This window comes from Micrasema longulum, unplaced genomic scaffold (genome assembly GCF_059751315.1).
Source record: "Micrasema longulum isolate JH-2025_06_02 unplaced genomic scaffold, ASM5975131v1 h1tg000487l, whole genome shotgun sequence".
In the NCBI taxonomy this organism is placed as follows: Eukaryota; Metazoa; Arthropoda; class Insecta; order Trichoptera; family Brachycentridae; genus Micrasema; species Micrasema longulum.
This window is the reverse complement of record NW_028277684.1, coordinates 186,828-213,727: the sequence shown is the minus strand read 5'-3', so window position 1 is coordinate 213,727 and position 26,900 is coordinate 186,828. Positions and strand designations below refer to the sequence as shown.

Sequence of the window (26,900 nt, the reverse complement as noted above, 5' to 3'; positions counted from 1 at the left end):
TTTGCTACAGCGCATACACAAGTATTGACATCTAGTGTTAAATTCCGTTTTTTAGTTAAAGACCCAATAATATAATATACAATCGTACAAGCCGAAGTAAATTTTTTTTATTTTTTATGTATAGTATTATCGCTATGATTTTTTATAGTTAACAAAATTTTTATTACTCCGTGCTTTACGTCACTAGTTATCTTCGGTAAGTTGTCCTGATTGGTAGGTTGGCTTCTCAGAAACCGGAAATCTATCACTTTTGGTGATAGATTTCCAGTTCCATTTCCACTAGAACTTGTGTCGTCGTTTAAAGTAATTGATTTTTATTAAAACCGTTAATACAAATTTTTTCGTACATTTTAGAGAAACTTCGCCGTAAACATTAAATACTCTGTTACCGCGTGTTGGAAAATATTTTTCATATCAAATTGTCCGTGGCACCGAACTTTATAATTAGAAAAATTAGATTATGAGTGACTGACAATATGACTATATATACTGAGGTCAACAGACGGTGATAGGGGCGTGGCGTTGAATGCAGTATGTGTTAATTTTTTTAACAAATCTTTTATTAACGAAGAATGTCAACAAAATACATTTAAAAAAGTCATTAACCGTTCACTAAAGCATTAAAATTGTAGGTTTTTCAATGTGTGGATCTAAAAAGAGGCCACAAGGCCTCTTAAACGGTTTTTGGACATAGGAAGCGCTTTCACTCTATTAACTCTTAAAAGACTGGTTAATAATTCCTTTGCGCGCGGTGATGTAGCATCGTGTTACAACAAGCAAAAAATGGAATACTCTAAAGTTCAAACATAACATGTAGACATAATAAATGTTATAAAATATCTGTGTATAACACCTTACCGACTTATCTATGTCAACTAGTTTCAAAACGTACCCGTCTCTTTGTCAGGACACCAGTTAAACCTACATGCAAAACCCACTATACACCTTCACCATAGTTATTGCACAAAAATAGAAAACCAACACGATATGCATTTTAATAAGCACATGCACTGATTAGGACAAACATGCACTGATAAGATTATGAAAATATTTTATTATGTTTGAGAAATAATTTTAAAAAAGGAGAAGGGATAAAAGGAGTGTTCGTTTTATATTTTCGCGCAACAACTATGGTGAAGGTGTATAGTGGGTTTTGCATGCTGGTTTAATTGGTGTTCTGATGAAGAGATGGGTACGTCTTGAAACCGGTAGACATGGAAAAGTCATTAAGTGGTAATTTCCGAACATTTAATAACATTTAGTAAAATGTTTCACCATAAAGTTAAATCAATATTTGAGTATGTCCAAATGCTAGTAGACAAATGACTGGATTTTACTCCCTCGGAAGTCATTAAGATTAACAAATTATAACAGGGAAGTAGAATAGCTTAAATAAGGGAACATGGAAGTCTTGGCAATTACAGGGCTTATGACCTGTCATTGGCTGGTTTAAGTAGCCACTTTACACGCTGTATACCATTCACTATTTTGCCTATGTTTGAACATCCATATTTTTTCAGTTCTTCCATTTGTTGATTTTAGTGAAGTTAAAGAGCTGAAACCTTTATTGTTGTGAAGAGATTCATCTGACTGAATTTTTTCACATACTAGGCAACGCCTGAAAACAATTTTTCAATTTTTTAACTTCTCCTTGGACCAGTTGGTTTCATCCTTGGTATTCTCCATCCCTGTTGTAATTTGTTAATAAAATTAATGCCTTAAACATAAATAATAAAGAAGTTTTCACTTCAAAAACAGTTTGATGTGGTACAATATTTTTTTTAAAAAAACGTGGAGACTTATTGTGGAATAATTACTTTTCCAAAATTTATAAAAAATAAACATACAATTTAGCCCTGTCATAGTAAAATGAATTATAAATCATAAACACACCGCTCAATTTAGATGGGTGCGACCCCTACCACTGTTAATAACCGACTGGATCTGTTTCACACAAACACTGGCTACAAAACAGCGTCTCTGTCTTCCTTGTTACGAGTTCTATCTTTGTGCTCTCTCTAATACAGATTTATTTCTGTATTGGCGAACATTCGTTCTTCGCGTACCAAAAATAAATATTCTTTGCATTAAAATCCAGTGTAAAAATGTCCAGATTACAAAAATACAACTTTATGATTTCACAAAATAAGAGATATATATCAAGTCTTGTATTGTATGTAGACTAGTGTGACATCACAGACACAAAATAGTTAATACCTCGATTGAAACAATGTATAATATTATGTTTTTATTTGAAGTTTTCTTGTTTGAAATATTACCGCGTTGCCCTTCCAAAATACCATAGACAGGTCAATATTTATGGTACTTTTTATTATACTCTCTAAATTTTCACGTTGCCATTTCGCATTCTCTCGAGGATCTGATTTAAGGGTCTGTTCGATACAAAATACTCTGAAATATTATTTTCCGTTCCCTCGTAAACAACGTGGTTGCTTATCATTCCATTGCTTGCCAATAACTGTATCTTTTCCTATGCCATAAAAGCATAAAATCTCATAAAAAACATTCTTCATTTTAACTTTTTCCAAAATTTAAAACGAAAACATGATTTTTTCGTATTATAGTTTGTAAACATGTAGTAGGGAGATAATATTTTTAATATTACACAAACAAAAAAAAAATCGAACAAATAATAAATATTCATATTATTAATATTTAAAGCATTCACTTTGTGGTCAAACATTTTACTAAATGTTATTAAATATTTGTATATAACCACTTGCCGACTTTTCTATGTCTACTGGTTTCGAGACGTACCCGTCTCTTCGTCAGGACACCTAATAAAGCAACATGCAAAACCCACTATACACCTTCACCATAGTTGTTGCACAAAAATATAAAACCAACACGACATGCATTTTAATAAGCACATGCACTGATTAGGACAAACATGCACTGATTAAATTATGGAAATATTATCTTGTTTGAGAATTAATGAAAAAGTAGAGGGGATGGAGGGTGAAGATGAGCTTAATAGGTTTTACAGGGTAACCATTACAGTGGAACATCGTATAAAAGACTATATTGCAATTAAAATGCTATTCTTATCCTTTAGTTTACGTTGGAAGAACATCTAGAAATTTTGATATTCGTGTTAAAGAACATATTAATCATTATTTTTTATTTATTAATTACATTATACATACATTTGTTAAGAACAGAGACACAGTTTATAGCGACACAATCAGGAATGACACATGTCTGTGAACTTGCTCCGACTCGCTAGAAAATCCGTGTTGAGTCGGGGCACTTGTAATGGTATCTTGGTATCTTCACAATAATAGTTTCTCTGAATTCGCAAATCACCTAATCAATTTAAATCATGACTCAAATAAAAATACTGAAGTTAAAATCTTACATACAAATAATAAAGGGTAAAAGTAAATAATATGGAAATATTTTACATTAGGAAAGCTTTTAAAAATAATGTTCCTTTGATCAATAATCAAACAAACTTCCAATATAGTATTTTATACAATATTCCTCTGTAATGGTCACCCTATAAAACCTATTAAGCTTACGGGGGAGAATCATCAAAGTAAGCGATTGTGCACAGCTTACCATTATATTTGACTTTTAATAATAATAATTTTTAGTAACCATGTTTATGGGAAAATAAATAAAGTATTTGTTATTTATTTTAAATCACCGTTTATATATTTCTACAAAAAAAATCCATGAAGTGCGCCCAGCCCATTCTTACTGAACGATAAAACTAGCCGATTACCTCAGCTTATTCTTCCATTCATAAAGTACACTGTATTTTTCGTCTTTAACCCGAGTCGGCTTTTTTAGTACTAAAACAAACTTGCAGATTACATATATTATTAGAAGATTCTCTATTTGGAAACTAGTATTTCGAACATTTTTTCCGAAGGACTATTTTTCTTTGATGGGCTACCGTTGACATATTATGTATTACATAGGACAGGTGGCGTTCGCAGTGGCCGTTTTAGGCATTATTCATTTAAAAAGAAATCGGCCAATGCTCAAGTCTTGACAGTACTGTCAATGACAGATCATAATAGAAATATCTGTGGAATGTCATTGTGGTATTTGTTAATAAACTTTTGTACAAGTATTGTATTAAAATAGTGTAGAATAAAGCCACGTTTATCGCGTGGTTAATAATAATTGTTGTTTGAGTTGATTTTCACAGAACCACAAAAAAATAGTAATTTATAATAACAATACTTACATGTTATGTACGTACTTATATTTTGTACAAATTAATGAATATTTTTAATAGATTACCTATAAAATAAAGCACGGCTCGCCACTGTAAGCTTATCCCCTCGACTTCTTTCATTAATTCTCAAACAAGAGAATATTATCATAATTTAATCTGTGCATGTTTGTTCTAGTCAATGCATGTGCTTATTAAAATGCATGTCGTGTTGGTTTAATATTTTTGTGCAACTACTATGGTGAAGGTGTATAGTGGGTTTTGCATGTTAGTTTGCATGTTGGTTTGATTGGTGTCCTGACGAAGAGACGGGTACGTCTCGAAACCGGTAGACATAGAAAAGTCGGTAAGTGGTTATTTAAAAATATTTAATAACATTTAGTATTCATATTAATGATGATAAACCTTAACTACTGGGAGTGTTCCTTAATTCTTACCTTCTTAAGAGAAAAACGCTCAAATAATTTAAACAATAAGTTCGCGCTTCTACCAGCTGAGACAAATTAAATGCATCCGCGAAAATTTGCCGGTTGATGCCGCCCTTCAATTAATAGTCCCGTTTGTAGTGTCTAGGTTCGATTATTGTAATGGTATATACGCCTCGTTCTCGTCCTCGTGGTATAATGGTCAGCGCGTTTGCCTACCATGCGAGAGGTCTCCGGTCCGATTCCCGAGATGTTTGACATGAAATATTTATTGAAACGGATGTTTCCACACCGGAATATTTCATAGTCCCTGGAGATCTGAAGCGTAATACTGATCATCTTACATTCATGTAACAAAAATGTTCAAGATACACTGCGATTGGTGTACCGATGCAGTGCCCTATGCACCATTAGGTGCGGAAAGGGAATGATGATGATGATAATGATCCACGCAGGTCTAGCAATAAACAAAATGAGTCGCCTACAATCAGTACCGCAGCGAGACTTATTTTCAGAATCTCTAAGTTCAGTCATGTCACTCCACTATGTCGGGAATTACACTGGCTACGTTTTTTCCCCAAAACTCCTTAAAATAAGAATCCAGGCAACTAAAACAATATGTATCATAAAAGACTTAAGATGTTTAATAAGTTGCCTGCACAGATTAGGGATGCTGGGTCCATAGGCATCGTTTCGTGGGATGGCGATGACTTTTTTTAAAAACAAACATCCATATGGGTAGAGTGTCATCGAAAAGCGTTTGGATTTTTTTACAATGTTTTGTTTTTGAAATTATAAAAATATATATATTTTGTTTATTAGTTAAGGTATAACTAGATGTTTAAATTATTTCTACAACTATCTAAAATAAATGCAATGCAATACAATACAGTGGGTGGAATATAAACTCTGTTGGCTTATGTATAAGTCACTGAACAACTCTGCTCCGGAATATCTAAGGGAACTTTGCATTCCAGACAAACTAGCTGACAGACAATATACGCTTAGATTAGCTACGTCTACGGCGAGAAGAAAAATTATTATACCTCTACACAAACAGCGCACTAAATTTGGTGAACGCTTTTTTGCGGTCGCAGGCCATATGGCATGGAATGCTTTCCCAGCAGAAGTGCGAGGCGGTGAGAGTGTGATGTTGTGAAGTGATGTTTCTGAAAAAACTTAAAACCCACTTGTTTTCTAAATCATTTGAATAAATCCGTAAAATGTCTTTGTGATATAAAATAATTTCACTTTTGTAATTAAAACACTCACATAGCAACATGCAAATACTAACACATGCACACTAGTGGCGAATAGTGATTTTATTTACAGGTAAGCTATAAAAAAATATCATATATTTGTACCTACATAGAATGCACATAATATAATGTAAGTAATATATACTATAGATTTATATTTTTCTGTGGTTCTTTGTGACACAACAACTCTCATCCATGAAATCAACTCAAACGATGTAACTTCGTGATATATTATATAGATATATTATCCATTACTTTAATACATAACTCATCAATAAATAAATAAAAAAATCACTACGAATTCAGTCGATATTAGGTATTCAATTGAAATGTCAACTGGCCAAATTGTTCCAGAAATTAATAGTGCCAAAAACGGTCACGCCGCGCCGAGCGCCATATTATGTCCTGCAATATGACGCATGAAAGTAATTATGGTCTTATGTCAAAAGTACCATCTCAAAGAAAAATAGTTCTTAAGAAACAATATTTGAAATACTGTTTTCCAAATCAAGAATCTTCAAATAATATGTGAAATCTGCATGTTTAATCTAGGAGAAAAAACCCGCACTGGGGTTAAGACATTCAACATATAGTATACTTATTTGTATGAAAAAATAAGAAGGAATAATCGGCTAGTTTCTTGGCCCAACGCAGGCGCTGGGCGCGCTCTATTAATATGTATATTAGTATAAAAAAACAAACGGTGGAAATGATTTAAAATAAATGGTAATTATTTATTTGTTTTTCTGTAAATAAAGTTTATTTATTTTTATTTATTTATTATCATTATATTACATACACAAAATTATAATTTATGTAAAGTTGCTTTGACTGTCTAACTAGGGCTATTTACCCCGTTCTAAAACAGTCAAAAAAATATAAAAAACAGTAATCAATTTATAGAAACAGTTATAAAGATACAGGATAAAGTGAAAAACAAAGTAAAAAATGGAGTAAAAACATGGTAAAAAATGTAGTAAAAACATAGTAAAATTGTAGTAAAAACATAGTAAAATTGTAGTAAAAACAAAGTAAAATTGTTGTAAAAACATAGTAAAAATGTAGTAAAAACATAGTAAAAAATGTAAAGTAAAAAAAACGTGGCAAAAAAATAAATTATTAAAACAAAGTAATAAATGCAGTGAAAACATAAAAACAGAATACATAGTAAGAAACATATTTAAAGTCATAATAAAAAAATGAATGTATGTTGTATAGCAAAAAGCATATTTAAAGAAAGAAAAAAAAAACAGCATATTAAAAAATAAAGTAAAAGATGTAATAAAAAAGTTACAGTAAAACATTATTAAGGTTAGTCAAATATAATAGTAAGCTACGCATAATCGCTTCTATACACGGTTCGCCCCTGATGCACACACCACATATTCGGGCATGGTAGTGTTTGCATCCTCTTTAACTCTGCATGTAATTTATGTATTTTTCGTTAATACTTTTTATACTACGGTGATGATATAGGTGAAAATGTATTTTAATATTTGCATGTCGTTGCAGTGAGTGTCTTGACGAAGATACGGATACGTCTCGAAACTGGTAGACATAAAAAAGACGTTAAGTGGTGAAATACAAATATTTATCAACTTAATATCAAGTGAAATTAGTTCAAATCGTTATCGCCTTTACTTTCGTGTTCCGAAAAAGTTCCGTATATTTATTTGCCATGTAATAAATACACCTTGGAATATAAACATCGTGTTTTTCGTCAATCTCCAACTAGGGTAGGAGTTCACAATTCTCAACAACCTGAATCCTACATATTTTTTTAGTGCAACTGCAATCTGTAAATTGTAGGGTACACAGGTAAAGCATGCAGTGAAATACTTGTATGTTCGAAATAATCCAATTTTATTCGTATTTCCCGCGTTGTATCACGTAAGCTAACGGTTTTTCACATTTATCAAAGTAAAACTCAATTTAAAACTTGTGTTTATATAAAAGCTGCATGTAAAACACACGATTTGGCATATTTCCCTAATATCTTCAACAATGCTATTTACATCTTAAGACATTTTTCATAGAAACATTTTCCCGTGTTGTGCTGCGCCGCGTAAAATGATAGTTTTCACAATGATGTTATCTCAGAAATGCAGTTTTCTGAACGTTCTTCCATAACTTATCCTGCTTGTATTCTACAATAAGTATATTTTAAACATTAAAATTATTTTTAATTTATACTAGAATTACAATATATCGATAGAAATAAATAGAGAATCACTTCAGGTGCCAGTCCGAAACAATAAAAAATTGCGCGTAAAACAACCTTTGAAATAAATATTTACGTCCTCCGTGCCAGGGATCGAATCCAGGACCTTAGGAATGGTAGAGAATGCGCCTACTACTTCAGGATGAGGCAAACTTACCTCCACTCGTTTTCCTTATTCACTATTTTTACATTAGAGCCGCTATCGAGTTAAAACTCTCGTCTAAAGTTCGGGTTCAAATTGTTTTGCATCCGTTTGGACACAGTGTAAATTATTATTATTATTATTATTTTTTTAAGTTGACTGTTTATGGGTTGATTTATTTATTATTTATTTATTTCTAACGGACTTAGTTCATTAAAAAAATAGTAAGTACATATCCTTATAATACATATAGGCACAGTTATTTAAATAAAATACAAGTATAGAAAATTAAACCTAGGACAAAAAAAATTACTACCTTAAGACAAAATTTAGTCTATATTAGTGATTGTTTAAATTAAGAAAGACTTACACCAAAAAAGCATTTAAAATAAATACATAAAAAAATATTTAAAAATATACCTTTTAACATAATTTATGAGAGATGAGAAAAAACATTAGAAAAACTATAAAAATAATAAATTTACAACTTTTTAAGAAGCCTTTGGTTAATAATTCTTACATATGAATCTAAAAAACAAACAAAATAATAAGCGGTTTTTTCATTATTTTCTTTTATTTATTTAAATTTATTTAAATTTTTATTCCAGTAAAATGGCTATAAAGTGCAGAGCCAATTCTACCATATAAACATATAAACATGAACATAAATATAAATATAAACAAAAATATAACAATAAACATAAATATGACAATAAACATAAATATAAACATAAAATAAAATTTTATATTGCAGCACTTATGGTGGTCTTAACATATCGCGCCATCGCTTGAACAACGGTGATTGGATCCACTCTGCAGTGGCTTGGAGAATTTCGTTATTAGACTTTTTTAGGCGTTCCCATAGGCTCCAGGCTCTTTGGCGAAGCAGGGCAGCGAAGGTGTTTATTCGTCCAGCTGTAAACATTTCAGAGGCACTGCAGTACCTAGGCAATCCGAATAATTGTCGGTATGAGTTGATATACGTGATCCTTAATTTATTCCACGCTCCTTGCGTATAGTTGTTCCAAAGTTCCGCTGTATACATGGACGTCAAATACGAAGTAAATATGATTTTCTTCACTTCGTTACTGCATTGAAAGAAGCGTCTCGCTAGCATAGAGGCCCTGACATTGATGGCTCTTCTCTGTCTCTCTATGTCCTGATCGTCTTTACAATTATCAGTCAGTATGTGCCCTAGATATTTGACTTTTGCAGTTACCGTTAAACTGTTGTTGTCTAGGAATACAGGTGGAGGAGCTAGAAAATATTCTTAGGTAATTTTCCAATATCATTTGGAGTTTGTTCAAGTGTTTGTAGACAGACTGGATTTCACTCTCAATAAACGTTTTTTACTTTTTTTGTTTGCTTAAAATATTCGTTGATTTTATTCGAATTTTTTTGCACCATTAACGGTCATTCAACTTCGTTTTCCGATCTCCTTCGTACGGCAATCATGCGAATCAGTGCGAAGCTTGTCCGTCCCTCCATGTTCACACTTTTAATTAGAAATTATTCCCTAACATTTGTCCTCTTGGTTGGCGCAAATCCTGTGATGTATCGAGTTAATGGATCGAGCACGAATGCACTCGACTAATTACTTGTCCCTACCACATACATACGAGTATATTTATATAAACAACGAAAATACCTTATTTAATTTAAATTGCTCCGAGCGCAGCGCAGCGCTACTGAAAAGTTTATTTCACAGTACTCATTTCTTTACTCCATCAGATTTGTAGCTCAGTAGAATATTCATTACAAGTTTTGAACATCCAAGTTTCGATTTTCCTCTTTGACACTGTTTTGCTACTACTACTACCAGAACTTTCGGTGTCCAGGCGGAGGAAAAATACAACTCTAATTTTAGAATATAATCATAACCCTGGACAAGTGTTTTTCACTCAAAGGGTGCTGTCAGGTAAAAATCCTGAAAAAACGAAATCAAGCGGAAATAAGTCCGCTTTTTTCTGAAGTGATTGGCGTGTTTGCCTACCGTTCTTGAGGTCTTCGGTTCGATGCCTAACAGGTAAACCTTTTGCTCACTAACGATACAAATTTGTTCTAGTGCAAAATAACTCATATATCTCATATGTGAAAATAAATTTTATATAAATAATCGCTTTTGGTACATATTTTTTTAGCTTTAATTTTAAAATAATATAGGACAACATTTAGATTTTCAAAAGTGAAATACTTTTTTTGTGAATGATCAAATTATTCGCAAATACCACATAAAACATTATTTTCAACTTAAATTAAAACACGATTCATCAATGTAAACGCCAATTTAGCAGTTTTCAATAATATTTCATATAGTTATTAACTTTTACTATGGAAAATTTATATCAATTCAATTTCAGGAAATCAGCCGTTCAAAAATACAATTCTGTTATTTTATTCCAAAACTTAGTTCTTAAATAAACACTGTAATCAATTCCAGCCTATTAAATATTCCCTGGTATTCCGAAACTTCTAGAATAAATGTTTTTCCATTTAAATTATCTTGATCTTTCGGAGGCCGCGCTGAATTTGCCAATTGAAGGAAGTCCAACAAACATTCAACGCTTCTGAACTACTTGAGTAAGTCTACGCGAATCATTTTCTCTCAGAGAAAAGCAGTTAACTCGTCGGATCGCCGAATTGTCAATTCATTCATTATTCATTTAGCGGATATTATTTTTGAGAGCAAAATTGTTATTTTGTAAGATTTTACGGATTTTAATTAAAAATGAGTTAAAAGTATATTTGAATTGATTATACCACGTAGTTTTTAATTTCGATAAATATTTTTATGTTTGTATTTGTATGTTTTCAAATTAATCCTATTCTGAAAAAAATGCAGCGAAATTCTATTTTATACAGATTGAATCAGGATTTACACGGTTTTTCAGGTTCATACCGCGACACTTTAGAGGATAATTATTTGGAAAATTGTTTTTTTATTGAAAAAAAATACGTTTGTATAGAAAACGCATTTGACCATCACCAACGAAGTGATACACACCAGTCTTGGATAAGGCACTTCCCTAGGCTAGATGGGGGAGGTATTGGTGTTTGTGGAAGGGATGCTAGTTCGAGACATTAAGGATTGACTCCATTTTCAAAATATTATAATTTATTTTTGTCGCTAAAAAAATATCATTTTTGGTAAAAAAAAATACCATGAGGAATGTTCCTCTAAAGTTTCGTGGTCTGGTTTAGAAGCACTGAGATTATAACATACATCACATTACTTTTAAAAAAAAACAACTCTTGTATACCATAATGGAAAGTGACGTCTTACAATGATGTGTTTTCTATTTTAACTCAATAAATATTCCTACAATGGAACTTTAAACCGTCATTTCAATGAGTCCATATAAAACACACTCCCATTTTTAACTTCTTTTTTAAATATATTGAATAACTGGCTGTACTTTTTATTTATATGCGTAAATCATGAGGGTGCAATTATTTCAATTGACATATAACATAATGTGTGAAAAAACCCTCAAGTCACTGTGAGGTAACCTGAGATTACCTTAGGTTAACCTTAATTGCTGTCTCTTTTAGTCTTATTAAAATTATGCGTACGTCTTGTTTAGTGGTCTAATTAAATTACATTACTTTCTCTCAAGTGAATGTTTTATATATTTTTCCAAGGGTACTATATATTTTGTCATTTTTGAAGATACCTAAAGATGTAATTTTTTTTTTCTTATATGTTACGATTATAAAAAAAATAGTTGTAATATTCTTAGGAGTTACCGAGATATTGATTAATTAAGTGCAATTTGCAACGCCGGTTCATCACAGGAACGGGTGGTTTAAGAAAAAGGAATAAATGGCCAGCGCGTTTGTCAACCATGAAAAAGGACTCAGTTTTGTTTCTGACATGGTTGACCTGAAATATTGATTTTAAACTATGTTTTCACACTACAATGTTTCAAAGTCCCTGGACTGGCACATGAAATATTAGACTGATAATCTCACCACTATTGAGCGAAGAAAGTGATCGAGATACGCTGATATTAATATATCAATGATGATGCAGATTTTTAAATAATATTAATTCAAACTAACATCAAAAGAATGTGATTCATTTAATTTATATCATCATTACCTTGGTCCGCACCCAACGGTGCATAGATCACTGAATTTGTACGCCGTTTATTTGTATACGTTTACCAAAAAAGACTCGTATCGAAAGAGGATCGTGTGTGTGAGATTTTATTTTTCTGTGGTGATTCGGTGTCTTATGTCATACAAATTTTACCTACTTAGTACAAAATGCTAATCTTTATATTTATAACTCCTCTGTGCGTGTGATGTCACCGTACTCTTCCTAAACGGCTTAACCTATTTACGTGCGGTTTTCAGAGAAACATAGATCTTTGCGCTGTGCGTGTTCGTACATATTAAAATTTTCAATCTAAAATGTAAAAAAGAAATCAGGAGCATAAATGTTTAATTCATCAATCTACTTGGCTTGCATTCGAGGAGAATGCATCTGCAAAAAATGGAAAGATTTTGTTTTTTGTGTATAAAAAAAGTTTGTTTTTGAATGTTTGCATTTGTTTTTTGTGGATCTCAATCAGATTCTTTCCTAAAATTCTTTAAAATTTCTACCCATTTGTTTCTTTTTATTGGATTTTTAGTTATATTAAAATAATATTAAATTCAACACATTTAAAAAAATCGTATTCCTACATAAATCCACCCCTTTGTTAATGAGACGACCGGAGTTTGACGTTTGCAAAAAAAATGCCATTTTTGAAAAAACATTTATTTTATTTTTGGAATTCAACCATAAACAAGTACCTAGGTACCTACTTAAATTAAATATTTTAATCTTATCAATGTTAAGTTTTGGAATTTAATCACAAACAAGTATTTAGGTACCTATTTATCAATAAAAAGTTTTTTTCCAAGCTAATACAAGGGAAGCCAACGTTCGGGCAGGAAAACGTATGACGGGTCCGCTGGTATTAGTATAAAATGCTTGAATATACTAGGTATTTAAGTGTGTTATTTTGCTTCATCATAATTTTTCGCAAACCTTTAAACCGCAAATGTATATCCGTTGGTGCTTAAAAAAATACATATATATATATGTATACATATTTCTCTAAAGGTACTTCCTTTAGGTTCTCTTTTGAAAACATTTTTCAAAAAATCGTAAAGATATTTCTTTATTTATATTACATAAAAATCACGAAATATTTTTTAAAAATTAAGCAATATCAAAAAAAAACAATTTATTTTTGTAACGAGTCTAAACCGACTTTTTTGAAGTTAAATTATGAATGTCAAAAAAAGCAGACTTCTATGTTTTTTGGAACATTAATAATATAATGTTAGGGTTAAATTAATTGCTGGTCAATGTTGATTAATCGAACGTGATGGCTTTTGAAAGTAATGAAAGTACGACTAAATGTAAGATCACTGTGAATGAGGTTTTCCGGAAACAGTTGGAGGAATTTGTGTATCTGAGAAGTATATTTTATAGGGGTGAAAATACGACGAAATATATTGAAAAGAGAGTACTCTAAAAGCAACCTTGGCAAAATAAAATTGTTGGAGGAGGCAAAATTGGCCAATCACAATTGAGTCCTAGTGCCGGTCCTTTGTAAAGTATAAAATTGGAAAAACAAGGGTGAAAGTAGGCTAAATGCAATCGAAATGGTACCTCTCGGGCGAATTTTTGGTAAATCTATGTACAATAGGTGCACAAATGTCGAGATCCGTGGATTATATAAGGCTGTACGGCGAATCAAGAAAGGAGTTTTGCGTTGGTTTGGACGTGTAGAGCGAATGGACGGCGAAATAATGGCTAAAAAGATTAAAGATAAGAATATTTATGAATGCAGAAAACGAGACAGACCAAGAAAGACATTACGTGACCTAATCCAATAAAAAATATTGAAAATGGGCAATATGTACCAGGGGCAAACCGTATATAGAAGTGATTATGCGCAGCATGTCATTATATTTGACTAACCATAATAATGTTTTACTGTAACTTTATTTACAAAAAAACCAATAAATAATGACTTTTTATTTTAAATAATTTCCACGGTCTGTATTTTTATCCTTACATAAAAATTAATCTAAATAAAGTGCGCCCAGCACTTTTGGTAAGCCAAAAAACTAGTCGATTATTCCAGCCTTTACACAAATTATTTGAAGATTCTTGAATTGAAAAACAGTATTTCAAACATTATTTCTTAAGGGCTATTTTTCTTTGAGGTAGTACTTTTGACATAAGACCATCAACTTTTACGCGTCATATTTCAGGATATATGGCAATCGACGCGGCCGTTTTTAGCACTATTAATTTCTTGAACAATTCGGCCAGTTGTCATTTCAATTGAATATTTAATATCGACTGAATTCGTAGTGCTACTTTTTATTTATTTTTTAATGAGTTATGTTTAAAAGTAATGGACAATATATCTATATAATATAATATACCACGAATTAACGTCGTTTGAGTTGATTTCATGGATGAGAGTTGTTGTATCACACAGACCCACAGAAAAATATCAATTTATAGTATATATTACTTACATTATATTATGTACCTTCTATGTAGGTACAAATACCTAATATTTTTTTATAGCTTACCTGTAAATGAAACCATCATTCGCCACTGATATGTACATGTCAAAAGTCTGAATAATTGTCGCACCTGCGAGAGATATGTGAATGTAGAGGACTCGGGGTCTGCATGCAAAGACAAAATGGTATGGCGTTCAATCCTTTCCGCCTACCCCTACGAGAAAACAGCGTGATGGTTTACTTGTTTGAATAAATTCGATATGAGAACGAATAAAAATCATGCAATTAACGGATTTTCGGAAGTTATTTAGTCTTTATAAATAATAGCAACCAGCAATAACCAGCAACCTCAGAGTGCCGCAAATTATGGCCGATACGAGTGCACCATCCCTCTTTTCTAATAAAATCTGTGGCTTTATAATACTGGTAATAAAATCAGATTCATTACTTCTGGGCGGCGACGACTTTCCAACTTCTTGCCCCCTCACTCTCATTATATCTGGTATCTCCTGTCTCCTTTTAACCGCCCACCTTATAAGCAATACGCCCAATAAAATCTCTAAACTCCGCCGCCCTAAGCGTTAGTTATAAAAATACGCCGGTGGCCAAGATTACCGACTCTGTTTTGTACATTTTTATTTATTTAATTTTGTGTTATTTTATATTTTTTTCATTTTGTTCTTTGGGATTTTTAGAGCTTTAACATAAATAATAAGTAGAAATATATTAACAATACTAGATCTTATTTTAAAAAATCCACAGTTAATATAAAAATACATAATATAGAAAAAAATAATTTAAAACATTGTATGTGTGCAACGTTTGTATGTTAATGTTTGAGGGTACGTGTGTGTGGGTGCATAAGTATAAAAAGTGTAATTTAAAACGTGTGTTTATATTGAAAATGGGTATAGGAAAAAACTTGGTAAGAGGTTTAACTATAAAGAAAATATAAAAAAATCGTTTCAGTTTTCGGTTACGTTTAGTTTTTTATTGGCATAGCTACTTATCCTCTGGTCTTAAAGAAAATTTGTAAAGCCTCTAGTTGCACCTAAAAAAGGTAGGTTTAAATACTAAAGTTTGTTGGTGAAAAATTTGAATTAGAAATAAAAGCCGAGTGATAATTAAATCCACAAATTTGGAATAACCAATTTCATCACTATTAAAGAAACCAGTTTTGTAGATGTCGCGAAAGTGGAGAAACCTGTCACTGGTTATTCCAACTTTGTAAATATAAGTATCGCTCGTCTTTGATATAAATCATAAGTTAGGTTTAAATATTTTTAATTGAATCGGCATTCACTTCGTAACACTTTATTATAAATGATTATGAAAATAAAATGTTGTTATCAGTGTTACATAATTTTATTATTTTACAAGAACACAACTATAGTTTCGGGAGAGCACTCCTCCCATCGACGGGTGATAGAAATCTAATATAACAAACACAGAATATTGTTCACAATGTCATCGAATCTAAACAAAAAATAAACAGATTAATCAGTGAAACTTAGAGCAGGGGGGTTTTTTTCCTTATGTAAGGTGTTGGCATATGAATGGATGGTTATCTTATCAAAATAGAAGATAAAAACATTTGGATTTGAAACAATTTCAACAAAATTTTAACATAACATAACATTGCATAAAAGTGCTTGGAATCGTCGGGCATCGTTGTTAAATGTATTATATCAAATCGTTAAATACCATAATTCATAGTAAACTTTCACCATCCATTGCTCCAAATAGAAGAACATCCTCATCGCATCAAAGGTAGGTCCGTTTCCGTGCTCCTTTCCTTTATTCAAATATTCCCAACCTTTTACAAAACTGAATGAAATTCGTTTTTTCGTAACAGTCCGCTTTTCGTTAAGAGTGATATATTATTGATATTTATCTTATCGCTTTCAAAACAGTGGTATTCTTTAAAATGTTTTTAAAAAACTTTTATTAAAAAACTAAACATAAACAAGAACGCGCTTGGAAATGGGGATAACTGACTCAATAAAATTAGCCCCTTTCCATAACGCAGAAAAATAGAATTTGAGCTGAGAAAGATTTCAGACACATCAGCAACACTTTTATTCGTTTAAAAAAGGAAAGATCTTGACAATTTAATTTAATATTTGTGAGGGCGCGTCCTTTTAATTTGATAGTCACCTAATTTGCTTTTTTCAGCTCTTAGAAATCTTCACTCAACGTTTTTACTGAAATAAAAAGGAAGAGATATTGCCTCAAGTTAATTCAACTCAAATAATATTTCTTTTTCAAAAATATTATCTCTTTTACTAGTAATTCAATCTACATGGAGTATCTATGCATTTGACTCTTATTATTACAGCAGGATTAGGCTTAATAAAAATGAGCGATTGCATTGCTGATACGTTTTCTCAATTTAACGCCTTAAATATTTTGTTTTTTGCTAATGTTATTTTGGCGCAATTAAAGATTATTTAAAAAAAATAATTAATGTCAGCTTTATTTTATAATGTATTTACGACTAGTAGACCCGACAGACGTTGTCCTGCCCGAACGTTGGCTTGCCTACTATTAGCTTGGAAAAAGACTTTTAATTGATAAGTAGGTACCTAGGTACTTGTTTATGATTGAACTTCAAAACAAATGATTAAAGATATTTAAACATTTAATTTAAGTAGGTACCTAGTTACTTGTAATAGTCATGCAAGAGAGTATGACTAGACATCCAGAGGGTAAAAAAAGGATTGGAAGACCCAGGCTTAGGGAAGAGGATCACGTAAATAAATATGCAGCATAGCTTCTACAAGTTGCAAATTGGAAAATAGCTGCTGAGGACAGGCGAAGTTGGAAACAAAAGCTAAAGGAGGCCAAAGCTCAATTTGGACTGAAGCGCCAGTGAAGAAGAAGAACAAATATTTGGACATTATATTGCTTGAATGACACAATTCATTTTACTTCTACCGGTCTACACTATCTATTTTTTTTAGCGCCATTTTCACGTTACGTATTATTTTAATAGACAGTGGAAGACGGTTGGTAGATAGATCTCAATTGAATAATACTCAAAGTCTCTTTGACCTTAAGTCGTGTAAGTTTGTATGTGTTTGTATCGACGAGATTATAATTATATTGTTGGTATGTGGTGTAGCCAAATATATTTTTTTAAAATTCAATCTTCACATTCAAATTAAAATAATTACTCTTTTCACTACCTGTTATAGAACGCACAAGTTGCACATTGAACTTAAAAGAAATAGTCGTTTTGCAGCTGGTTTTGTCGGTCTTCTCAAAAACAGTGATCACATACAGTAGCGATTTTTCTTTTGACACCCTCAAATAGTCAATAATGTATTCTCCTTATCTGTTTTCTCCTTTATTCCCACGATTGAGTGAGAACAGAAGAGGATGTCGAGAATGCTCACGTTCGTCTATTTTTTATTCCATTTTTAAGGCTTGTAATAAAATAAAAATTATATATAGAACGTAAAAATAAATAAAATATCTTGTAGAGCAGAAAAAAGTGACGTGACCTTTACCATTTTGGTTTACTTTTGGTACTCATTTTGAATTGGAAAAAACGAACACAATTTATGTTAGCACTCAATACATGCTTATGTACAGTAATTTTTCCGAATTCTCGTATTATGTAATGTATAGCCTCGAGCGTTTACTGGAAATGATGAGATTTTTTTCAATTCATTATCCATTTCAAATGTTCAGTCCTTTACGCCATCAGCGTTTCCCGCAGTTCGCAATACCGGGGATACTCATAAAGAATTCTGTTTCCAAATCTATCACCGTGAGATCCTTTGAGTGGCACATTCGTATCTTGAAAACCGCTTCCAATTCAAGCCAAAATAAGCTGGTTTGTATGGGTCGGAAAATTGGAAAAGATTGGTCAAATATCTGATGCAAAAACCAGCGCAGCGGGGCGATTTTTACAATTGGATGATATGGATGCCATATCTCCATTATGACTGTAAATTTTAATATACATTATCTCAAGCGATTACGAACATACATTATCGACACCGTATCCTCGAGTTTCGAAATAAGTATATCGATAACCAATGATAAAAAAATTATGCTCAACTGCGATAAATTAAAAAGTTTAATCACCATAGTCAATTTGTAATACGAAAAACATTACATTTTAATTTGATATGAGTGCATAGTAAAGGTTAATAGTTATAACAGCAGAGATAACGCCATTTAGCGGTCCAGATTCTAAATTATTATATAGTTACAGCGCATGCGTCGGATTATTAGCACTTGAGACTACATAATTTGCATGCGCTGTAATGTGAAATGGCAACTTTGGGAGAAATTGTGCCACCATGAAAAATAATTCCAACCATTTATTTTTTTTTTATCGACGCCCATGTCTTAAAAACACCTGTCTACATGTTGGTCGAGCCGGCTTCGAAATACCGAGGTAGATACAGATATTAGAAAATAGATACATATCGACGAAGATAGCGTTTGTAATTGCTGCGGGTTGCTGATGAAAATACTTCAAATTTGTGTACAAATATATAAATATACATTTTTTTAGAAAATTTTATATTGTTAACTTCCAATTGTTATTAGAGCCCCGGGAAGGTTGACATACAATATTTGTTTTTTAAGTTAATTACAAGTTTTTTGCTGTCCTTGAACTAGTATATTCAGCGTAAGACTGATCGCCTTATCTTCTTGTCACAGATAATGGATATGCGCTGCATTTGATTTGACAATGCATAACCATCGGGTGCGGAAAAGGGTATGATGATGATGATGATTTTCATTCGTGCCATTAATTTATTTTCATAAAAAGATTTAACCATAACAAAACGACAAACCATTACGCCGTTTAACCGTTAGAGTCGACATTAAGGAGATCTTTAAGCAAACTATCCACCCGCAGTTAAAGTCCTGGGAGACTCTCTGTCAGCTGCGCACAGAGGGAAGTTATTATAAATATTCCCAAGGAATAAAAACCCTATGCAGATTAAGGAAGGGGGAGGAGAATGTATAGACAGAGGCTAATACTTCCATCCCCCCACAGGATCTTCTCAATGCCTTAGTTTTTTTAATTAAAAAAAAAAAAGGTTGGTATCTACAAAATTTACAAACAGTTTACACAAATAAACGTCTAAAAATATACAAAAATAATGACTTCAAACCATAGTTAACACAAAACACGGTGAAAATATATTTTTATTTTTAATGTTTACTTTAAGCATAAAACAATTAAAATTTTTAAAAAAACAAAGGTGATATGTACTGATAGAAAAAAAAAAATTCATATATTTAAGATTATGCAGTTGAGGGTTGAAGCTCCTACCGCATTTAGAGATTAACAAAAGACACGAGGTTGCTGTTTAATGCGTATTTTTTACATGGCGAATAAATAGTGAATTGTGTTGCGCATGTGTTATGGCGCTGAGGAGTTGAAGAAAGTGCACTTGAACTACATGCTGTAACTGAGTTACTGACTGACTGTGGTCCTGTGGTTTCTTTATAGGCCACGTTTCTATGTTCTTCGAATCTCCATGGTAAATCTAAATCTCCGTAAATGCTATTCTATAACTCAAATTTGTTACTAGATATCGATTTGATGGTAACTACCAGAAAAGCTATATACTTACACAAAATACAAGGCTAGCACAGAGTGAAGGCTTGTCAATACCAAGGTTTGTAAACAAGTATGGCAAAAGAGCACTTCATTGAATAATTACTAAAATTTTCAATAAGATTCCCAAACAGATCTTTAAAAAAAATGTTAAAGAAACTTTTAAGAAAAAAGATATTAAATGGCTAATATGTAACAAGGCTTTATATTGATTATTATTTTATGTTAAGAGTCATCTATTTTTTTTTTATTAATAAATATTGTGAAAAAATACGTACGCTTTTAGTTCTTAATAATGTTTATATTACTTTATAAATTAATATAATTTCTCTAACGGTTTTCTTTGTTCGCCGGTTTTGCGGTTTAGTGGGTTTCATTATTTTTCCTTTTGTATTTTTTTCTGTTCATTTTTACCTTCTTAAAGAAAAATAAATAGAAAAAAAAGACGATAATAATGTACTGCAAGACGTTGATCTCATATTTCGCAGAATGTAATGAATTGAATTCATCAGAAAACGCTGACTTGCTTCATGGATGCATGACTATACTTCAAGTGAAATTATTTTGCACGTGTATATCATCGATCATAGACATTGAACCCTACATATAAACAATATTAAATTACGACAATTAAAATGAAAAATACGATTATTTACAATGAGAAAACTTCTTTGAATATAGAAGGACCTTACCTCCTTGGGTGATCAGAGGCAGATGATCCGAATCCTACCCCTGTAGGGAAATGACAAAACAAGAGAACGTTTGCGTTTCACATGAAAAGAAGCACAATCCCAACTGTATCAGCATTCTACAGAAATAGCTGCCTGTCTCACCATATTTAACCCATATCCGCACATCTGAGCACCTCCCAACGCGATACCCAAGTCCGGACAAACCGGTGGCGGTGGAAGAATGCTAAATATATCATATTGGTTATCAAATCCACATTTCGCGCTGGTTGCATGACCTTTGTCAAACCATTCATCATCTCATCTCTAGCATTATTGCAAGAGTTGACAGAAGAAACAAAAAAATTAAGTAAGAAAGACATTTCTTCCTACATATTTATTCATGTTCCTATGTACGCTAGCCCATTTTTCCAGTTCGAACTAATTCGTGCACTGTGTAACAATTTTTTTAAACTCTGACTAAAATTTCATAAAACTTTCTGTCTCATATAAAACTGGATTGTGGCTTTTTTCCCAAAGCGATACCCACAAAAGCGGATAATCACCATTCAGCGTGTTTTGTTGTGAATAAAATTTAATTTTCACTCCCCTTCGGAGATGGAATAAGAAGATTGAGAAGATCCGATGTGTAAGCTTTTCTAGCGTTTGAAAATTAAAATGTTTCCTTTCAATGTTTTTTTAGTATTTTCCAATTTCCATTTTCCATCCATTGCTACAATTCCTGAATCGTTAGGGATCCATTGAAATGAGAAAATGAGAGTTTTACACCAATTCCACATAATAATATATATTTTCGAGTATTTTGAGGTTTTACGGTTTACCGAAGTGATTTCAATTCAGTTTCCATGATAGTTTATTTATTTATTTATACATTTCAACATACATACATTTTTCGTACACTTTGCCCAGCTAACGAGGGTACATACCCCGTTCCAAGCTAGGCAATTACATTTGAATACATAATAATAATTTGCAAGAAAGAACAGACAAATAAAATATAAACTTACGAGTAAACACATATTGATACATATATTTATACATACATACACACACCCTTACATATACAAACATACATATACCCATGCGCATACACATACAAACATACATACATACATATATATAATATATACACAATTTATCAAATATATGCGAAACTTCGCGATTGCCATTTGTTTTTTTTTTTATTATTATTTATTTGTATATTTGATTTTAAACATCCAGTAAGGATCTCCGATCCGCGGCATGCATCAACTTCTCTGACTCCTTACGACCAATTTCATGAAAGAGCGAAGTCAACACCTTTTTCAACTTGAAAACAAACTTTTTCAACACTCCCGCTTTTGCGCAATAGGGAAATTTAGATTTTTTGGATTTTTAAAGTAATAAAGGTCTATGAAATACTCTCAGGAAAAAAAATTGTTACTTATTAGTAGCATAAAATATTTTTTTTAATTTGTAATTTTGAATTTCCGCAAAAACGGTCATTCCATTGGCCACGCCCCTAATACGTCACGATTCATCTTTGTTAGTTCCTGACGATTCAAAATTGTTGAGAAGATTGTCACAAATTTTGACGTCACAACTATCAAAGCCATCATGTTGCGTTTTTCAAGTGACGAATTTGCTTTAAATTTATGTCTGAAAATATTTCTCAACAACAGGTAATAAAAAAAGCTCATTTGAGACCGAACAAATAAAGAAAACATTTTTGTGACAATACATAATTGCATACATAGTTAATACATCCAAAATAATGAGAAAACATAATAATATAAGAAACATAAAACACATTACTTTACACCATCTATATAAATTCCATTAATAACTTTAACTATCAAAAAGATTTAAGTTATATTTTTTAATTGTGACACTTTTGGATTTGATTGATTGATATTTGATATTGATTTTGAAAATACAATTTATTATTCTAAATCCATTTCATATATTTTTATCGATATTTGTAGTATGTGATATTTCCTTATTCTGGCAAAAAAATTACACCAAAACAATGTTTCAGCCTTTCTAAAAACATATGTACGGATTTGTAATGTACTCGTAAATTGATTTAATTAAAAAATTCAGGTTTTTTTAAATTTTATTTTTTTATTAGGGAAATGTATAAAAATGATTACTTATATAATATTTAATGAAAAGTTTATTTATAAAGATGAAGAAATTTATTTTTCTAAATATACTTTGATTATTTTATGATATTATTATACTTCTACATTCTTAGAGATTAATATCTGTCAAGTAAGTTTCCATTAATAATAATAATAAAAATAATAATATTAATCACGATTTATTAAGAAAAGCTACAATTGTTTTATCCACTACATGTTTTAGGTAATAGTTTTTTCTAAATAATGTCATTATTATACTTTTTTTGCTGTTGGTTGTAGGTGTTTTACAACATAAAATACAATTATATTCTTTGATTTAAAAAAAACGTTCTTTTGATTTACCCAGATTTTTTTTGGGGCCATTTTAACGAGTTATTAACTATTTTCAATGTTTGAAGTTCTTTTTTTATAAAACATTGTTATTTTTTTTTAAAAAGTGGTACCTGCATAAAGAAAACAAAATTATTTCATTTAAATTTATTGAGTTATTATAAAATATTATAATAACTCAATAAATTAATTAATAAAATCAGAAAATAGGAATCAGATTGTGATTCGAAATGTTTGACAACAAAGTTAATGCTTTAAATATTAATAAAACCTTTTTACTTTAAAAACTAACTAACATTCGGAAATTGGAATGAGATTGTGTCAGATTTTTTTAATATGGATATATTTTTTTTATATTATTACTTAACCCTTTCAGACCTGAATTAATTCCTAAAAAAATTTTTTTGAAATCTCTGTGTACTAAACGAATTATTTGATTTTTTTTTTAAATATATTTTTTATCTTTTAGAAATTATAAAACGTTCATTTTTTGATAAATAATTAATTAGTCTCTGTTTTTTTTTTTTTAAAGAAATATTTTCGTTTTTATGATTTACCCAAATATTTCATTTTGAAGGCCATTTTCAACGAGTTATAAATAACTCACTTTAATATAGTGTAATCAAGTTGGGGTAGAGTGGGACTCGAACCACAGACCTTTGGTGCGTGAGCCCGAGACACTATCCACAGGACCACAACCCGATTTTGAAATTTGTTAATCAACCGACATAATTTATTTGAAATGTATTATTATCTTACAATATTTTTTAATTTAATTAAACTCATTTAATTTTACTGATATTTTAAACATGCCTTACATATAATTTAAAAGGATTACAAGGAATTTGCACCAAAACAAAAAATCAAGACAGAAGCCAGCTGTCGAAGTTAAAAACAAACATTTATTTTTACTGATGATTAACGACATCTACACAAAAGAGACATGAGTCATTATTAAAAAAATAATTCGCCACTTTTGAATTTCGGTATGTAGAAAAAAAATATCTGAATAAACATCCGTGTTAAAGGGGTTAAACATGCTTATTTCTAGAAATGTGTTTTTATTCAAATAAAATGCTTTTATTTAATAACAACTTTTTACAAAATCAAATAAAAATATTACTCAGAATGCTGGCATTTCGACGTAGGAAATAATGTTTAACGGAAGAGGCATTTTGGATTGGCAGAAAGGATTGTTCGTTTGGTTAACAGGACATTTAAACTCACAACAATTTCTTGGGAAATCAGATGTTAGAGGTATTTTGACAGTTAAACAATATTCAACTAAATAAAATATTACTTTGCTTTCAATTTCAATGATCACCGGTTAGACTAAAGCCGTATTACATGGGTCAGAAAATGATACAAGATCTTCAGCAAGACTTGGCCTAGTAAATATTGTGTCATGTAATACACAAATCGGTTGAAATCTGCGGTCAAATTCAAAACAATTAGAACACATCCTATTCATAAACAAATATTTTAACCAAGATCTGAGCGAATAAAAAATGTGCGCGCTCTTTCCACGCCTGTTATACTGTTAACTGTCAACTTCAACTGTCAACGCGTATTTGTTTTTGCCTCTGGCACTTTACTTATCCTCGAACATAAGTTCGAGTTGTTAAGAAACAAATAATTGTTTCTTAACACTTTTTTACATCACGCTCGCTTTTTTCTTCTAGAAACTGATTTTCAATATGATTCACGATTCATGCCTTTTTTAAAACCATGCGCAGTACGTAGATGTTTCAGCTCTATGAGAGATAACGGACAATTTTACAGTTGATAAAACAAACTATCTTGCGACCCTGCTCACACCCGATAGTGCATAGGGTACTGCATTGGTTTACAAAATGCAGTTTTATACCGTCTTCTTCTTCTTCTTCATTTTTTATGGCTTTTTTATATCATCTGTTAGATGAAGGTAAAATAAAAATTACGTAAGCGTTACGCTTCAGGTGCCAGTCCAGGAACATTGAAAGCCCCACCCACTTACCCGAATCTGTTTTAAAGGTCTTGTGGCCTGTTTTCAGATCCGCACAGTGCAAAAAAAATTTTTAAAAATTAGCTGTAATGAACGGTATTTTTTTATTTTTTTTTTAATCTTTGTTTTCAAAAGAATCGCGTATTTTTATTTTTTGAATTCTACAGTCCAGGAACAGTAAATATAACTGTGCAATACCACTTTTCTTATCTTTATTTTATGTCGACCTCCCCAGAAACGAACCCAGGACATCGAAAATAGTAGCCGAATGCGTGCATCACTACACAACGAGGTGGACTTATCTCCATTCAATTTTATTACCTGAGAGCAGCCATTGAATTAAAAACACTCGTCCATGGTTCTAGTTCTATTTTACACAAGGAATTGTATTGTTTATTCGTCTAAACACAGAAGAAATTATATTTATAATCGCAATTGATTTATTTATCTGGATTGAAAAAAAATTATTTTTTTAGTGGTCTCAAGGGTGATTCTGTTTAAGGGATGGCGGTCCCAAACAAACAAAGTGCAGGCTCCTTCTAGAGTCAAAGTTGAAAAACTGCAAAATGCTGACATAAAAGATAATTTTGAAAGATCTGTGAGTCACAGACTGAACGAAAAAGATGTAGAAGGTATGGGTATAAATGATATGTGGGAGTGTTTGAAAATAAGTATGTGCGAGGCGGCGAAAGAAGTGTGCGGTGTGACAACGCTAGGGAGAAAGAAAGGTGATGCGTGGTGGGACGACGAAGTCAAAAAACTCGTTAAAGAAAAGAAGGATGCGTGGATAAATTTGCTTGCTATAAAAAAGAATACAATTGAATATGAATCGGCTAAACGCGTGTATGGTGAAAGTAAGAAAAAGGTTAAGCAGGGTGTATGTGAACGGAAGAAAAAATTGAAGGATGAAGAAGGAATAAAAATGACACACAATTTCCATGAAAACATTAAAGTTTTCTGGAAAGCTGTGAAAAACTCCAGGAGTAGCAGTGAAAGCGGAGGCATGACAGTTGTTAAAGATAAGGATGGAAAAATGGTGACTAGTGAGAGTGGAATAAAAGAGAGATAGAAGGAATACTTTGAGGAAGTTTATGAATCGCACACTGGTAACTCGGGCGGTGCCGATGTATCGACATTATCCGAGGTGTGTTTGAACGCAAATGATGAGGTAAGTCAGATTAGTATGAAAGAAATTATCAGTGTTGTCAAATGTATGCGGAATGGTAAAGCGCAAGGGTATGATTGTATTGCAGCAGAGTTTATTAAGTCGGGTGGCAAATTAATTCTCACATGGCTACATAAACTTTTTAACTTGTGTCTCAAGGAGAAAAGGACTCCACCTGATTGGAGGAGGGCAGTTGTTATGCCGTTATACAAGGGAAAGGGTTCT

General features: G+C 31.6%; 2 protein-coding genes across 2 annotated transcripts in view; both read left to right on the top strand.

Annotated features, from left to right (window-relative positions):
• The window catches only part of LOC148281178 (uncharacterized), a 189,995-nt gene extending 174,616 nt beyond the window's left edge, over positions 1-15,379 (top strand). Inside the window, exon 4 of the mRNA XM_088227124.1 lies at positions 15,234-15,379. Coding sequence (XP_088083250.1) covers positions 15,234-15,379 — 146 coding nt within the window. The remainder of the gene's footprint in view (positions 1-15,233) is intronic.
• LOC148281177 (uncharacterized) overlaps positions 1-26,570 on the top strand; it is a 197,633-nt gene extending 171,063 nt beyond the window's left edge. Inside the window, exon 2 of the mRNA XM_088227051.1 lies at positions 26,235-26,570. The gene's annotated coding sequence lies outside the window, so the exon portion shown is untranslated. The remainder of the gene's footprint in view (positions 1-26,234) is intronic.
• Positions 26,571-26,900: the final 330 nt, after the last annotated feature.